Consider the following 18,576-nt stretch of genomic DNA (forward strand, 5'->3'; position numbering starts at 1 on the left):
TGTTTTTTTTTTTATAAGACTGATATGAAATGGTTGTGTAGAGGGGATTCTATGTGCCTCGAAGTTTTCAAGAGCAAGGATGTGTGCTTGTGGAGGACACACCCTCTGTGAGGCCATGAGTGCCAGAGATAGAGTCAAATGATAAACAGACAAAGAAAGGGGAATGACACAGGAAACACACAGAGAGGAGATCTGAGGGTGGGAAGCTGGGTACTGTAAAAACAGAGCGTTTTTTTTTTTTTTGTGCAGGGATTATTTGTGCTCGGGTGGGTTAGATCAAGGAGCTATCTCCTTGGTTAGATGAATTTTATGTGTTTTCAATTCTGCATAATATTCAGAGCATGAAATAGTTTTGCTTGTAGCAAGCAAAAGAATTTGTGGGCTCTCCTATTCAGGCTGATTTCTTCAGACGTGAAACGCCTGAAAAAAATCAATTTTTACAGTAACACTTAGCGGACAGGAAAAAATGAGTACAGGACTGAAAACAAGTCACACAAAATAAAACATGAAATCTATAGCATGAAAAATACCATGTAAATGTTACAACAGTCATTGTCACAGTGTGACTCCAGTGTACTGTATACGCTGTTATTTTCGCGAATTGACACAGAGACCTTCACAGGCGCACTTTTACCTCAGCGCATGGTGACATTTTCGTGTACTATTGTTAAATTTGCGGTCCAAGTGTGCTTCGCGAAATTCACGAAAATTAAACCCTCGCGAAAATAACAGCTTATACACATTTTTTTTTTTTTGTCATTAGAAACAACTTTGTGAATTTTTTACGGGGGGGGGGGGGGGGTTGAGAGTCCCTGTGGGAGAGGGAAAGGGAGGGATGGGGGGAAGAGGTATCCAAAGGGAAGCTTGGCAATACAGTTCAAATTTAGCGCTGCCATTTAGTTGAGGTTAACCTCATTACATCCTAGGCTAACCCCCTGACAACTTGATGAAAGTCAGTATGACTCACTTTCAAATTTGGAGACAAAAGAGTTAGAGGAGGAATGAGAAGAAAAAGAGAATGGGGGGGGGGGGGTCAGTTGTGAAGGTCGGGGACTGTAATGACAAAAGATATTGTCCAGAGCTCAGTGGATGGCAGTATGTGTCGGATATTGGTCATGTGGTCATCACAATTGGTCATGTGGTCATTCATAACCTCTTTGTCTATGAGATTCCCAGTTGTCTCGCAGATTCCCATTTCTCACTACAGCAGTTGAAATAATTTGTATGCATGCATGATTTCTTTGAAGTGTTGAAATTAGGTATAGTGAGCAAAGGAGAAACATAAATAGTTGGTATGTAATCATGACTAGTCTAATTTGCAGGCTTGTAAGCATGCAGGTTGATGCAAATACTTAGTGCAATTTATTATCTTAATGAATCCAATATCTGGGATATCATTGCTTAATCTGTGCTCTTAGTTTTTGGGGTGTTTTTTTTTTAATTCAACTGTATTTAAATATAGAAATACAAAAACAGCAATTTGCTAACTCTCTGAATATCGAACTGCAAACCATGTGTCATTTGTTTTGTATTTTGAATCATTACTTTCTAATTAGTAATGGTTAATGTTAGTAGAAACTATTGTTAGAGGTCATTTTTGTAAATGCAATACAACTGGTATTTTTCTTGCAATGTTTTACATTTGAACTGATTAATTTTGTACTAAATGAAATGTTTCAATCCTGATATTAAAAAAATTTTAACATAGAATATACAAACACAAATGTTTACATGAATCATAGCAAAACAACTTTACATCAAGCCCAAGTTGAATGTGACAAGCACGGTTAAATAAAAAATACAGAGGAGTGAACATTCATACCTGACCAAAAAAAAAGTGATGTTAAAATTCTACAGTGTATCTCTCTTGAGAAAAGTATATAGATCTGGGGACCGTTTCATGAAACTTTTTGTCAGTAATTTACACTGACAACTGTTAAAAGCTACTGAAATCCTTGCGTCTGATTGGCTGATAGCAAATTTGTCGGTGAAAACCTCCGACGAACTCGTTGATGAAACACCCCCCTGGGGATCGTTTCATGAAACTTTTTGTCAGTGATTTATACTGACAACTGTTAAAAGCTACTGAAATCCTTACGTCTGATTGGCTGATAGCAAATTTGTCGGTGAAAACCTCCGACGAACTCGTTGATGAATCGCCCCCCAGGATAGTTGGTGAAAATCATTTGTAGGAGATAAATGTTTGATTGCCAGTCCTTCTTCAGACAATCACTGATAGCTGTCCTGGTTGAAAGCTGCCAGAGTATTTCATTTAGTTTTTACATTTAACTTATTAAAGCATATAGGTCCCAGTAGAAAACGAGTGTGAAAGCGTGTGATACGGATATGTGAAGCTTGTGGTAACATCTCAGCACTTACATGGATACCAATATCCTCTTCCCCCTCTTCCATCTCAGGTGCTTATTGTGGATACGGTGTGCCTGGACGTGGAGACAAAATGTATCCAGTGGACCTCGTGCTCTATTGACGAGTGCACCGAGCGGAGACAGAGTTCCAGGCCTTTCTGCTCCTGCCAACACACCCATGAGGGTGAGTGACGTACCTTGTAGAGCTCAGCATCAACTCTTTGATTTCTGTATTGTCAGAAAAGGGAAAGCAAGACCAGTTAAAAGTTAGTGTAATAAAGAGTGAGACATAGGCAAAACAGTGAAAATTTGATCAAAATCAGATAATTAAGGAAGTTGTATGGAAGATATGTGTTTGTGCGTGTGTGCTTATTGTCACAAAAGGCTTCTTGAACAGTCAAAATGAATATGCAAATGAGTAAATTGATGTCATCAGCCCACAGTTTGCTATACATGTAGTTTATTTGCAAACTCTTGAACTTTCCAGTTATTTTGTTCAAGCACAATTATGCCCCACTCTCAAATCATAATATAGCTGAATTATCATTATTTTGAAGTTATTCAGTCAGGAATGATAAATATCATGTTTTACATTTTTGATGCCAAAAAAAAAATCATTTTTCACAGATTTTATACTTGACAAATATGGAAAATGATGAGGTGTTAACATCATTAGCCTTCTCACGTGCATAATAACAACTGTTTGAGAACTTTTTTTTTGAAAAAAACTAGTTAGGTGCAATTAACCTCACAATTTCATATCCTGTGTATTAATTGTTATCCAATTTTGATTAAATTCATAAAATTTCACTCTTTGTTTTCAAACTAACTGCTTAAATAGTCTGGAATATTTTCCTTATCGAAATGACCGGTCCTTAGTACGTGATGATCTATTACCATCACCCTGACTACCATCAACTTCGGTGCGTTTATCCATAGCATAACCTCTTTTGCAAAAGAACTTCATAATCACATTGCGACCACAATGGCCATCTTTATCATTTCTATCTCTGTGATTATCATCATTACCACTGGCATCGATAGTTTTTGGTGCCAAATATAGCATTTTACTGGGAAGAGTAATGTCAGAACTGATATAGCTGTCATTCTAGGTGGTAAGCTCCATCATGGCAGCTGTCATTTAGTGAGCAATACCAAGATGTTTCAATGCCAGCTAGCAAAGCAAAGTGCTGAGACTGGAAGTGATATCAATTAATCCATTGAAGACGGACTGATTTTGTTAAAGCATGTATTTCCCATAGACACCTGCCCGAGTATTCTAATCTCAGGACTCGTCTTCAATGGGTTAAACAGAAAAGAGGGAGGAATGGTCAGTTTGAGATTCCAGGTTGGTTCATTTGAAGCTGTCACATTGCCAAGGCATGTCCAGCATCGGTCACTAAATTGGGAAACTAAAAGGGGAGGATGGCTATATTCCGGTGTAATTAGAGCTAATTACTGGCAGGTGTCTTGATATTGGTAATGTCAGCCACTGTTACTTTGCCTCCTTATGTTTGAGATTGTCTGCTATGTGAAGTAGACTCTAGATATGACTTTCCTTCTTTGTTTGCATAGGATCTGATTCCCTGCAGTTTCAAGGCCATCTCTGTAATGCATTATTTATTCATTTATTTGTTTGTTTATTTATTCATTTATTTATTTATTATTTATTTATTTATTTATTTATTTTATTCATTCATTCATTCATTCATTCATTCATTCATTCATTTATTTATTTATTTATTTATTCATTTATTTATTTATTTATTTATTTATTTATTTATTCATTCATTTATTTATATATTTATTTATTCATTTATTTATTTATTTATTCATTTATTTGAACATATTTATACAGGATAAAAACAACCAGCTAAAAGCTGTTTTACATCGAAGTCCTGTCTGGATAATGCAATTATCTGCACAGGGGATTAGTGTGAAAAAGACAACCCAAAAATAAAACAATTTTTCAACAGATTTATAACAAAAGGACTGCATTATGCTGCAAAAGTAAAGGGTTTGATAAACGCTTTGAGAATGAGTGGATTTTGCTATAACACACATTTCCCATTACACCTGTCGAGGTATACTCAGTACTACAGTCTTCAATAGGTTAAGTGATCACAGGTACAATGTAGCTTTAATATATACGTTGAATTGAGTATGATGACTTTATCAATATTTTTGACTAACTACAATTGTGGCAGGTAGCAATGGCTGAATTGCTCACAAAATTTTCATCTAAATATTGAGACTTGATACATCGATATAAACATACCAAAATGATATATAATTTCAAAATCTTGCAATCACAAACTTACAATTTATTGTACATAAGGTGAAACTGATAAAATTCATAAAATCAAAATGTTTATCATGGAGAGACTGCTTTCTAATTAATCATAACTGTGAAAATATAGAATTATCATGATTAGATATGTTTGAATTTCCATAATTAATGACAATGAAATTATGATAAAGACTGTCGTGATAGGACTGTTACTGCTGATAAGCAAACATACCAAAGCTGGTTCACATCCAGTTGAACGCATTTGAAGTGCCTTCCCAAGGATGGAAAGTTTGGGCAGTCAATCACCATAGCCGTTGTTTCTGAAAACTTCTAATTTTAGAATGGCCAGGATACAGTGTAAAGTAGACTGATTATCACATTGTTCTGAAAGGCAATTCATCACATTTGAGTAGGCAAACCCAGGTGTCTGTATAGCCCTCAGATGAATCATACCATTTTCTCAGTTTGGAACCTGTGGCACTTAAAACCATCATTGGCTTCATGTTTTTCTTCTTAACACCATTTCTTGTGGTTGATGATAAATTCGATTGTTTGAAGGAGTGGCACCATGGTGCTTTTGTCCTTCCCGTCATAGGGCATGTGCTCAAAGTCTGCCTACAGTTTGGTGTATAAAAGAGAACACTTGATCTATTCAAAGAAACGGTTATAGTTCAGTATTCAGAAGTTTTGTTATTCCGAATATTTCTTAATCCGATGATAAAATAAGGTTCATTAGTCTGAAAATGAAATAAGGTTCATCATTTCAAAGGTGTGTTAATCCGAAAATGAAAAAGAAAAAAAAAAAGTTTCATTGTTCCAAAGGTTTGTTAATATGAAAACGAAATACGGTACGTAATGAACCTTCAGAATTATACCACAAATGTGTGGATTAAACGACCCATATTCTTAATTTTCAGATTAACAAACATCTAGTAGGTATAAGGAATTTGTGTGTTTTGGGATAATGAACCTCATTTAATTTTCAAATGAACAAACCTTCTGAAATAATGGACATCACGCACAGTTTGCAAACTTCAGTAGAATTGCCAGTTTGAAAGTCAATGGCTTTTATTTATGGATGTCATTGCAGATGACTCTAGATTTGTTAGATTTGCCATTGTTTATCAGAAAAGAAAAACACCTACATGCATCAGTTAGTTGTAGAACCACATACTGTAGAGGCTGCTGACACATACTCATGTGATTATTATGAAAGCAACTTCATTCTTTTTATAATCTTTCCCATGGGATATCCCAAAACAAAACATTAAAACCTGTGTGTAAGACTGACTTAGTTGTTAAAGAAAAGTTTAATGATGTGCATCCCATTTCCTGAGAGCGATAGATGCTCCTCATGGAGGTTTTGTACACAAAGCTGTTGACAAACTGCCAAACTTTGAATTAGTTAATTACTTGCCTTAAAGTCGAGGTAAGATGATCATCTATCGTGACAGAGGAGGCAGTGCTTTTGTAAGCGTGAGTCAGTAAGAATCTTAAAGGGGATATATCCGCCCTGAGAATTAGTTTGCGTGAATTGCTAAAGCTTTCACTGCACTGTTTCTCTCCTTTTCTGTGTTTTTGTTTTCATGCAAACTAACTTTCAGGGTGGACTTCCCCTTATGAGATGTTTGTGTGTATTTCTATTGAAGCAGCCACAGGCATAAATAGAAAGTTTCGTCCATACCCAAGTTGGCTGGTACATCAAAAAGTGTCATCAAACTTTGACAAAAATTCAGAGAGTGCCAGATTAAGTAATTGTTGTATGTTTATTGTAATTATGGTGACAACCACATACAGGTATTGTGTCAGGCAGTGATATTGATGTAACAATATGATATGTACAGTTGTATGAATCTCATTTAGTAAAATACTTTAATCCTTCTAAGTAACTTCAGTAACCATTGATCAAAAACAAAAGATATAGGCCTATCTTCTTCATTTTGAATTCATGAAAGATATATATAGTAGTAGATTTGTACTAATGTAGAAAGGCCAGATGGAGGCCATGTAGGGATGGCTCATGTCATTGACATATTGTTTAAAGTCATCATCACATAATGTTTATTTGCATACTAGATGATTTTGACAAACATCACTGTATCTGCAAAGCATTGCAACTTTAGAGTTCCATGATTTTATCATTGCTTTATTTGTTGTGAACAAACCTTGCACTGTACTGTCTGGTTTTACTTTGTACAAGTTTTGCGTAGACCTTGAGTGGGTGTTTACCCAGTGGAAAGGCAGATCCTGTTTGACATGATCAGATGTTTTATCACCTTCAGTTTTTACTGTTGTCATTGTTGTGATAAAGTGAAACAGCACTCACTGGATTCAACTCTTATGTTTCATTGCCCTTGGTGGCATCATTCAGAGAATTTCAAATCAGTAGAAACAAAAAAAAAAGTAACGTAGCTACTTTATTAATTTTGTTATTTTGTGAATACAACTCTTTTGTATGTGATGTAGAAGCAAAGATAAAACTCATCACATGTTTTATTCCCTTGAAATATACAACAGAATCATTTTTAGTCCATAAAAGATATGAATTCAAATTCATGAAATTCTTCCATTGAGATGCTTTCATTGCAACTGATTGACAAATTGCCCTGCATCGACGTAAATAAGCATGCTTATTTACGTCGATGCAGGGTAATTTGTCAATCAATTGCAAAAAAAAAAAAAATTAAGTTGAGCACCTTTTTTTTTTTACTTTGTTTTCCAAATATGCATAAGGTTGGTGTGTTCATCGGGTCGTACAGATACTTTTTGTATGGTTTGTCGTATTTCAATAAAGAAGAATCTGTTTTTTGGTCTTTGTTGCACACAGTATACATAGATCAGTACAAGGACAACATGACGGCCGGTCGGGACCTGGAGCGGGGGTTGGAGATTGCCCGCTCCATCCTGAACGGCAGCAACGACAACGAGCACCAAGATGTCCTCCTCCTTCTTCATGTCTACGTCCTGCCCATCATCCGACTCCATGCCAGCGACCGCAAGCACGTTAGCTCCGCCCTCGATACGCAGGTAGGGGGAGGCGGCGGAGTTGACTGCTGAGAGTGTTGCCAATTTACAGAATTCAGGGGGAATTCCATCCCAATATCATGTTGCTTTGTATGAAAACAGAACAATCAGAAATTGGAAGGACAGAATTGTAGATCAGTGAAAATTTTGGAAAAATTGATACACAAAAAAGTAAGAACTGTATAAAGTATAAGATTTATCAATGTTGTTATTGGTAGTATTATTGTTATCAGTAGTACTAGTAGTTGTAGCAGCAGTAGCAGTAATATTTGGTAATTGTAGAATAATAGTAGTAGCAGTTGTAGTAGTAGTAATGATGATAATAATAGTGTTGTTATTGTTCATATTGATAATTTGAAGGTCCTATTATTCATTTTCTTTGACAAAAAACCCTTATTGTAGAAGGTGTGAAGCAGCAATGTATACCATTTCAAAAAGTCTGAATCACCAATTTTGATAAGTGCAAAGCATTTGTATTTTTTTTTTCTGTTCAATAAGATATAAATCCTTTCAGAACATGTTTCACTAAGGCTCAAGGCTTGTTCCTAATTCTTTAATGCATAGCAAACTATGCATTCTTTATACAGCTATACATAGTTATTGTAGCATTCTTTGTCTTGGATCTGCACATAATATAGATTCACATTACTTGATTGACAGAATATTGTGTTGAAAACAATTTAAATGCATATGTATAAAGTTAGCTGAGTAGTGGTTATTCGTCTGTGCCCCACAATTTGGAACTGCTCAATTAGGTCCAGGTCCTGGCCCAACTCGATGAGGCTATAGACAAGATGACCAATGAAAGACATGACATCAAAAAGACCATGAAGGACTGGAGACAAGATATCTGCAACCAGCTCACAGATGTAAGTATTTCATTTCATTGAGGACAAACTGATCTTGCTGTAACACACACTCACCATCTAGACACCTACCTGAGTATACTTGGGACTATATACTGTAAAAGTGGAAATTTTTCAGGTGTGGAAATTGTCGCACATTTCGCGCAACCTGAAAATAGAGCAAAAATAAAAGCATGCAACTCTTTTCATTTGCCATATGATCCAGTAGTTGATGTCATAATTTCGCAGAATTAAAAAACATGCAAAACTCATCTTACCCAGCCAAGTGTGAAAAATTAGTCATGCCAAAATATCCACTTTTACAGTAGTCTTAAGTGAGTTGAAAGACCTACTTTCTGATCCAATGGCAAATTGAAAGAGAATTGAAGATTCTTCTTTGGCAGCAGTTTTGAATATCTGCAAAATGTTATTCTCGTCAGAATTCAGTAAATGAAATTTTCAGTTTGCTTATACTCTCAAAGCAGTGAAAAATTAGGAATAATGTACACTCCAAGTTGTGAGATGACAAGGATGATATTGTGTACAATTACCTCAAATGTCTAGCTATTTGTATAAAACTTGTTTTAAAAGTGGATATTTTTAGCATGATGATTTTTTGCACTCGGCTGAAAAAGAAGAACTTTGCCTGTTTTCAAACTCCACGGAATTAGGACATGGAATACTGGAACATATAGACCTACCATGCGAAAGTTTCACATGCCTTCATTTTCATGCTAGCTTCTGGTTGCGCGAAACACACAAAAATTTCCACACTGTGAAAATTTCCACTTTTACAGTCCTCTATTGTTATATAAACCATAACATTTGAATGTTCATGACTTGATGCACTTGTGGTGTCAGATATTCATGCTTCAACTCTAAGTTCAACTTCACCATAATCTTTTGATCTTAAGATTGATATCCTGGGTTGTACTTGTTTTGCAGGAGTACTGGTTGTAAAAACCTTATGGTTAAACCTTATGGTTAATGTACAAGGTGGATCTTACCCTGGTCTTACCCCATTAAGCAGCATTCAAAATGTACTAGCATTCAAAATGTACCAAAAGTCTACCAGCATATTGTAATACTACAATGTAATTTTCATGTCTGAGCCAGACAATATATGACATGTTCCTGCCTTTATGAGTCTGTCTCATAAAAACAAGGAACACATCAACTGCGTAAGAGATTCATGTAGGGGTGAGAGGGGAACAAGGGAACTGACTGAGCTTTTACCTCCCATATTGTATTACAGCCCAAATGTCACAAGAGAGGAAACGAGACATTAGACTGCTTTTGCCAATGATTCAGCCAAATGCCAAAATGTTAAGTCTTCTCGAATACTGGTTGTTAATAATAGCCCTCATAAAAAAAAAGGGGAAACAACAACAACAACAACTGAACAAGCATCCAGAATGTACTTGTGCTTTCATTGGTGTATCATGAAATAATATAATGAAGTCTTGCTTGTTTGATTCTTTGTTTCTTTCTTTTCAAAGCAGTCACTTACAGGGTCAACCTTTTTAGTTAGTACTTGTTCGCAGTTCACAGTTCACAGTTCACAGTTCACAGTTCACAGTTCACAGTTCACAGTTCACAGAAAACTCTGACAGTTGTATTATAATTTTCAGTATGATGTAATGCAGTAGTGACAAATGGGACAAGGGTAAAATGATCCATTAGTCTTGTGGTAGCTGTAAAACAAATCCAGGGATATGCAATAGCAGTTCTCAGATCTTAATATCCAAATCTCTTAATATCATGATTACCCCTCCGCTACCCATATGTCATATCATAGAGAAGAATCGTCGGAACTTTGTGTAGGCCTTGCTGCGACCATTGTGGGTGCTGTACTCTGTGTTTCTGTGTTTCTTTGTATTTAGTTTGTTTTCTTTAGTGCTTATTCTTAATGCTGTGACTCACAATTTCTGTTTTGATAATGTTTTTTTTTTTTTTTTTTTTGCTGAAGACTTCGTCAACCCCACCTGGTGTATATCAGTCTTTTGTTTTGTTTTTTCTTGTTTTGTTTTTCTTTTATCATGCTTTGTTGCATGCTCTGTAGAGGTACCGGGAGTTAGTTGTTGTAATTTTTTTTTAGTGTATATGTTTTCATTTGGGCGTGAGATTGTGTGTGTCATGTTTCCTTCAAATTTGTTATACTCTAGTCCTCGCTTCCTGTCGAGCTTATCGATAGTTTATCAACCTCCTCCCCCGAACATTTGGGACACGCTGGAGCGTTCCCGTGTACCCGAGGTGTACGTATGTGTACCTCATTAAGAATTCAACCCTTGCAGCCTGCAGCCAGTTTGGAAGAGAATTTTGGAAGCTGTGCAACAGGTTGTTGTAGGTACACAGGAAAGTGAAGAGGAAGAAATCTGACATTGAGTTTGAGGTTGATATACAGAGCTTAGTGGATCCTGCTCAGGGTGTTTTACTACCTATGATCACCGTAAAGTCTGTATTTCATCATAGTTTTACCTGTGGACACCTTATACTGAGCATCAGCAATCAAGTACTTCAGATTGCCAAACTTTGAATTCCATCAAGATTAAATCCGTTTAATATCTGGTCAATCCCCTAGTCCTCTTTGGATAGTATTTTCCATTCTTTAGTGGTCTTGGGCAAAAGGAATTAACTGCATTAAAGGTGAGAAAAACAAAACCATTTAAATATGGACAATTACTGTTTGTACAAAATATCATGTATGCCATTGTGTCACATATTCAGTGATTTCTGTGTTTTCTGTTATGTCATTTACATGGTGATTAATTGTAATAAATGTTCTGATATTCTTGTCTTGTCTGACCTCTCCCACAGGAAAGGGCCATTGCCAACTGCAACATTCAGTTCCTGAAGCTTTTACACGAGCATCTTCAGAATGACCTCCGAAATGCATACGTAGAGGTAAGTACAACTAGTACTGGACGATGATCATATTTTCTCCTGCATTTTTGTTTTTTTGTTTTTTACAATAAGTTTTAGTCTGAATGGAATGGTTTCATTAAAAATGAGCCATGAGGCTTGTTGATTAGTGCAAGAGGACCATTGATATATTATGCCCATCTGTAGTCTGTGGAAATGACTAGAAGATCACATATCTAATTGTGATAGATAACAAGTTCTTCCATTCTTGTATTATTGGCAGAGTATAAGAAGGGGGAGGGGAGAGATGACTTACTTCACCCATCATTTATAGAATACATAATGGTTGGGGTATATCAATTTGCACACCACATTTGCTACATTTCTCACACATACAATGACAAAGCAACACAAAGTGAATAAATAACAAACATACATGTACAAACAGATGATTAGTTCTCAGAGTGTACTGGCATGATTATCTACAGAATTATATGACTGTGTTGAACAGCCATAAAGTAAAGGAAGTGTGTGATGTGTGTATGTGTGCATGTGTGTGTTTGTGTGTATGTCTGTAACAGGATTTCCTGAAGTGCTATACACAGCAGTGGGTCACAGCACTATCTGTTCACAATGGAACGTAGTGTGCTTCTCTGGAATTTGCCACCGAGACTGACAGATACAAACTGCATCCATTTCCATTGGGTAGCATTGAGACTTTTGCTGATATAGTGCAAAAATGAATGAAATTGTGTCTCCCAAAACTTACAAAACTGTTTAGAGGATTGTTGGAGTTGAGGCAATAAAAACACATAACATTTCATTAACAGTATGTCTAATGCAGTCAGTTAAGATATTTTTACTAAAATTTTGATGTGGTGTGATAATAGTTTTTCCAGGTGATTGGTCAAGAATTTGCCATCAGAAATTGTTATGTGATGGGTGATGAAATTGAATGTAATAATACAAGTCAGCCTTGAAGTAAGTCTACCTCATGCTTCGCTTGCCAAACTTGTGGCCAGCTGCCGGTGTATAAAGTCCTCAGCGTCCAGTCATGCAATCACTTGTGGGACAGGAAATCCAATGAGGACTTATTCTGACTTATCAGAAATGCGGTTACTGATATCTATGTGAATGCTGGCATTAATTCACCATTACTCTGTACAGGCCAGAAGGCAATAGAGCAGTCTGTACCAGAACCACTGCAAAAATTGCTTCAAGTGTTGAAAACCTTCTGAAAAAAAAAGAAAAAAAACTCAAGCAAATGCTCTACATCATCTGCAGAGTATTTATGAATTGAACATGCCATGAACAAGAGAGTGTTGATCGCGTCTTCATATTTTCTACACTGATGCTACTGCCTTTCCAGTTTAAATTCTATTCATGCAAACAATCTGCAGTACATGAAACATTTTAAGTTTGCACTTTATATTCAATGTGAGTCATTTTTCTGTTATTTCTACATAAACACATTTCATAGGTCAGTGCAGATTGCATCCGGTAATAAAAAGTAATTATGTTCACCTTATTGCCAACAGTTTAAAACTATTTATAGCCAGTTTCTCATGTATGTTGTCTTTACCACAGCTATTTTGGGGTTTTAAGACTTCCACCTCTAATATATTATACAGTAAAAGTTGAAATATTTACCATATTTCCAACTGGCATGATGTGTAATAGCAATGAGAAGACCTTAAAATGTTGACCTTTGGTTTTGCAGTACTCAAATATGAACACCAAGAATGTATTATGTTATCTGTTCAAGGAAATGACCAATCAAGTTTGTGGTTAAGGCAGGATGTTGCAGTCTCAAAATCTAGAAGATGTTCTCATTTTTTTTTCCCCATTTCTATTTGTTTCAGTATGTGATTTTGCTTTATTTGCTGACACACACGACATTACGTAATTTGTTCATCTACTTGTGCATATAGATCTGACAATCATAGAAGAGTACAGAAATAGATATCCTTGGTTGCAACTCATGTTTCACAAATGTTGCAAATGTTAAGATGATGATGATGATGATGATGATAGCTAGAAAAAAATGAATAGATAATAATTGCTGTTACTATTTCTGCCATTGTTATGTCAATAGTATAAATATATTTTACACAGTGTTTGTATCATATCATACTGCTCTAGGGGCTCTTCAGTTACCAAGCTCTTTCAATGGATTTTGTATTTTAATGTTCACATGTGCAACAATTCTATTCTGTACATCATTACAGATTGTATTACTAACATTAACAGTACCAAAAGAGACATCTGAATAATGAAGTCTGTTTTCATAGGTGTATGAATAGTGAAACCTACCTGCTACATTCAAGCATATCAAGTGTATGGTTTGCTAAAAAAAAAAAGATATGAAAAAAGCAGAGAATATCAATGTGATCTGTAATGAGAGATGAACCTAGTAGACATGTCTTTCATCAACGGGACTTAATTGCTGGCCGGTTGCCTAGCAGCACACGTAAATACGGTTATACATCACTTGCTAACTTCATCCTCGTTGAAATTTCCCATCAAACTCCGTCGACACGCTCAAGGATACTAAATATTTTGACTGAATGCAGTCTGCCACTGCACCACCGCAAAACCTCCAAAACAAGATACTCAGAAATATGATATTTTTTGTCAGTTTTGAGACTGTTATCAGACATTTTGGAAGGCAAGGGGACACCCAACATCCAGGGATGTATGACTCGTTAAATTGGAGCTTCCTATAAAGAGTCTGAATGCAATCAGCAAACGTATGAGCTATATCATCATGGGGAGTTCATGAGAATGGCGAGCCATAAAAAATGATTTGTCATGCCAGTAGAATGTGAAGGGCAGCTGTGGTTTGGATTTAATGCGAAGGAAGTGGACACTGAGGAATTAAGACAGACGTAGTCTGGAAAAGGAGGATAAAGGGGGAAGAAAAGATTTTAACATTTATAGAGATTCATTATGCTTTTTGAGTTCCAGATAAATGGTTGTGCAGATTGCTATTTGACCATTTGTATGCGTGTGTGTGTGTGTGTGTGTCTGCATTTTTACATTATACACAACAGCATTTGCAAGTATTCTGTACATACACTATTGTATGGATATGTTTCTCTACTATGTAAAAAGATTCCAGTCGTATGGCAAAGAAATTCATTAGAGGTGATACCAAAAGAAAAACAAAATATCAAGTGATTTACAATCAAAATATTCAAAACTAGAACTTACAAAGAATTGAGAACTAAATCATTACAACCAAGGTAGCACAGTCAAGTAACCGTATGACAAACATACACAACATGAAATCATGATTTAATTTGAAATATATACTGAAATTTAAATGAAATGAATTATTTTATTGTATTATGTTTTGATGAAAAATCAAATCAATGAATTAAAAATTTGGCAGTCTTACAAGGACTTTGAATGTTAAGAATATTGGCAGGCATATCTCAAGTTGTACATGATACAGTTTAAATTGCTCAGACTTCCATTGACCTTTCATGTTCATTGAAATTCTACATGTATTTATTCAAACAAGCAGAGTGTAATGTTTTATGAGATTCCAATCAGTATTAATCTAATTAAGAAGGTTGATTCAATATTGACCTTGAATTATTTTAACCGGATTGTATATATTGCCATTTTCTAAATAATGTTTACAGGCATACTGTTTAAGTAATTATTGAGAATCTTGTTAGCTCTCTATTCTTGTTAACTCTATTTTGCCTGCGTTGATAAAACACTGTTTAGTCTGTCTTCGTGCCACTTGCATGTTTTGTACTGGACAGCGCTTGTAGATGGCAAAATCCTAAAGTGAAATATTACAAAATAAAACCTGGTTTTCGAGGCCACAATGGAGGATAAACACAATTGAAAGCAATCATCATGGACAGTTGGTCTTTGTAAAAAGGTTCAGTCATATGTTGATATGTCCTGGAAGAAAAACATAAACCTGTAGTGATCTTAAATAACCATAAGGTAACTCTTATCTAAGGGTCTTAATGAATGGATGGTCTTTGTAGAGGAGTGGATGCCATAGGAGGTTGGGCTGTGGTCATTAATTGAGAAGGCACATTGTCGGTCTATATAAGCAATGTTTGTTAATTTGTTTGTTTGCTTGTTGGTTTATTTCCAGCTTGACGATTGCCAGGAGCGAGTAGACACCTGTAAAGGGAGTCTAACCAAGAAGAGAGGCAGCCAGTACATCAGTGACTTGGTTGAGTGAGTAAATATTTCACCCTTCGCACTTTGCTGAACATTAGACCTCCAAAGTGAATTGAAAACTGTAATTAATGTTGCTATAGTAGTTTAGAGCATTTGCTCTGAAAGTGGAAATTTTTGCAGGGTGAATATTTTCGCGCTTTTCACACACCATGAAAGTAGTGTGATGATGAAAGCACATGAATTTTTGCTTGTCATATGTAATACTATTTTGTGTCGTAATTCTGCAAAATTAAAAACACGCAAAATTCATCTTACCCGGCCAAGCACTGAAAATTACTCCATGTAAAAATTTTTGCTTGCCTAGTCCTTTCTTTGGAGGTGATAGTCTTGTTGGTAAGCTTTTTCCTTGCTGACATTCTTTCTTCATTTTCTTATTATTTTTAAGCTAAATGCGCTCTCCATATTCAGGAAGATGAGAGTATTCATTGTTATCAGTGATTGCTTCCTTTTGATGACTGCGACCTGATACATGACTATTACAACTCAGAAAACCAGCAGATTAGGAAAATGGTGAACCGATATATATATTTCAGACCATGATTTCCCTCATATTTTCAGAAGAGGACTTAAAGCTGATTATAAAGTGAACCTTGATGTTGGCAACACTAATGATAGAGGCTTCTCAGAGATGAAACAAACTTATGAATAGGTATCTCCTTTAGATACGTCTGTTGGATATATGAGAATGATACTGTCCAGAGTCTAATTGAACCTTTCATAGCATATTTTGTGCCAGTGTTGTTTTTTTATGCCTATTCAGAGTATTAGAACATTTTGTCAACTCATCTCAGGCCCATGGAATGTGTATTGTATGTTGTCAGCATGCATTTAACATTTGCTCAGATGACAATGAATCTGAATTTATTTCCATAAAAATTATGGCAATGAAATTATGTAAAATCATTACGATGTTGACAGAAACAGCAATGAGTTACATTATACAAATTGCACATAATAAAATAAAAAAGTAGAAAAAAAGAGACACATAAAGAAGAGAAAAAAACAGATATCATTGACAAAGATGCATCATCATGTTGAATAACCGAGGAAAGCAGGACTGGTGCTTGACTTGTGTAACATATTGTCTGAAAGTAAATAGTGCTTGGTGAAACAATTGCAGTTGCCCTGAATAGTTTGAATTAAAATCCAAACATTTTCTCTCAATCGTAAAATATTTTTGTTGTTACTAAGATTCATTGTGTCAAAAGTAATTTTTGTCAGAAATACTATGATTTGTCCAAATCTAACTGTGATTAATGGTCTTTGAAAGCCATCATTGTGAGCTTATTGCATTTTGAGTGACATTGATAATGTTTTGGAAATGAGAGTGATTACCTCCGTGAGATTGAATTTCAGCGAGGACTGAAATTCAATTTCCCCTTTGATAAACTTGATATCTTCTGATGAAGAGGGATTCTACTGTTCTATGAGATTGAATGCCATTAGTGTCACCGTATTTTAATGAGAAAGATGTTATGCGTGGGATAAAAATGTTTTCGGGTACTTCATAAGTTCCCCATAAGTTTTACATCTTATTAAAATATTCTAGTAAATCTTCACTTGAAAAGGACTTGTAAAACATCTACCATGATAGTTGCTCTAGTATGCCATCAGTGCTTGAGAATTGTCAAAAACCAGGGGCCTGTTGCATAAAACACAGAACCTGAGAAAAACTCTGGTAAGAAGTGAAAACTCAGGTTTGTATCTAATGATGGTGCCATTGACTTTAACACAGGAAAAACTATGTTAAAAGTCAACCTCGGTTTGTCGTAGGTAAAAAGTGTCATGCTACAGGCCCCTGGTGTTTGATAAGAACCCTTTATACTCTAAGAATTCTGTGCAGGGAATGTAGTGCTTACACTGTAGAGATCAAAGGATTCCCCAGATCCCCCACAGTTGTCTATTTATTTATAAGCCTTTCTGTAATCATGGATAATGTGGGATGTGCAAAGAAGGGACAGTTTTGTTTTTTGGTCTGTACATTACTTTCTCCCCAACTGAAGAAAGTTTGCTCCACATGACAGGATGGATGAGCCCACAAGCAAAGATAACACATATTCATATTTTGACGAGAATTTCTCTGACGTGTAGGGGTAGGACTGCGGGCCCCCAGAACCAACCGCAGCAAACAGGATGTTTTCGAAGACAGATATTGAGTCACAATGTGTTATTAGGAGTGTACGTGAGGCTATGGGGAGGGGGGAGAAAAGCGTTATAACCAAATTGTTATTTGACAAGGGCTAACATCATTAAACTCTCATGACAGATAAATGAAGCATGGATGTGTTCCAGGTTTTTCATCATTTATGGCCAAAATTTCGTAAATCGAATAAAATCATTTCAGTCATATCCATGGTTTAAATTTAGTCCATGGACTACAACACTGTAAAACAAACATGAAATTGCACTCTCTGCTCATATATCATTGGATCTGTGATTGTGCGTGCACAAAGTGTCACATGCTTTTTTTTTAATCTAAATTTTTGAATTATTGCCAGCAAGTCTGGAGTAGCATTTAGAAAAGACATCAATGGCTGAATTCAGCTCTCTAGAGCATGGCAAAAATGATAAGATATGGAGAAAAGCCATGGTATGTTGGGAGCAACACCACTAAGTTGTATAATATATTGTTCCTCTTTTACCTCCCCTTCTCTTTCTCCTGGAAGAAAAGAAAACAAAAAGAAAACAAAAATGAATTAAAAAAAATCAAAAAATATTGTAAGAATCACATTTATATTTTATCTTTTGCCAAAAGGAAACATGTAATGTGCCTGTAGTAAATTTTCCCAAATTCAGTTCAGTGCACATGTATTTAGAATTTTCATGTATGCCATGACACAAGATAAGCACACACTATAATTGTAGACCACTATGTGTGGAGCAATAAGCTTATATAGAATAAGATCCCCTGGAAAGTAAAAAATGGGGGGGTAAACTGAAAAAAAATATGGAAATAGAGGTTTGATTGTGAATTGGC

The 18,576-nt window shown here is 35.7% G+C and overlaps 1 protein-coding gene across 1 annotated transcript in view; it reads left to right on the plus strand.

Moving 5' to 3' along the window:
• Positions 1 to 2,424: 2,424 nt before the first annotated feature.
• The window catches only part of LOC139722992 (uncharacterized), a 34,814-nt gene continuing 18,662 nt past the window's right edge, over positions 2,425 to 18,576 (plus strand). Inside the window, exons 1-5 of the mRNA XM_071634270.1 lie at positions 2,425 to 2,550; positions 7,484 to 7,683; positions 8,436 to 8,549; positions 11,343 to 11,429; positions 15,511 to 15,596. Coding sequence (XP_071490371.1) covers positions 7,510 to 7,683; positions 8,436 to 8,549; positions 11,343 to 11,429; positions 15,511 to 15,596 — 461 coding nt within the window. The 5' untranslated portion in view covers positions 2,425 to 2,550; positions 7,484 to 7,509. The remainder of the gene's footprint in view (positions 2,551 to 7,483; positions 7,684 to 8,435; positions 8,550 to 11,342; positions 11,430 to 15,510; positions 15,597 to 18,576) is intronic.

This window comes from Diadema antillarum, unplaced genomic scaffold (genome assembly GCF_040938485.1).
Source record: "Diadema antillarum isolate AM-2024a unplaced genomic scaffold, OU_Dant_1.0 scf00000179, whole genome shotgun sequence".
Classification (NCBI taxonomy): Eukaryota; Metazoa; Echinodermata; class Echinoidea; order Diadematoida; family Diadematidae; genus Diadema; species Diadema antillarum.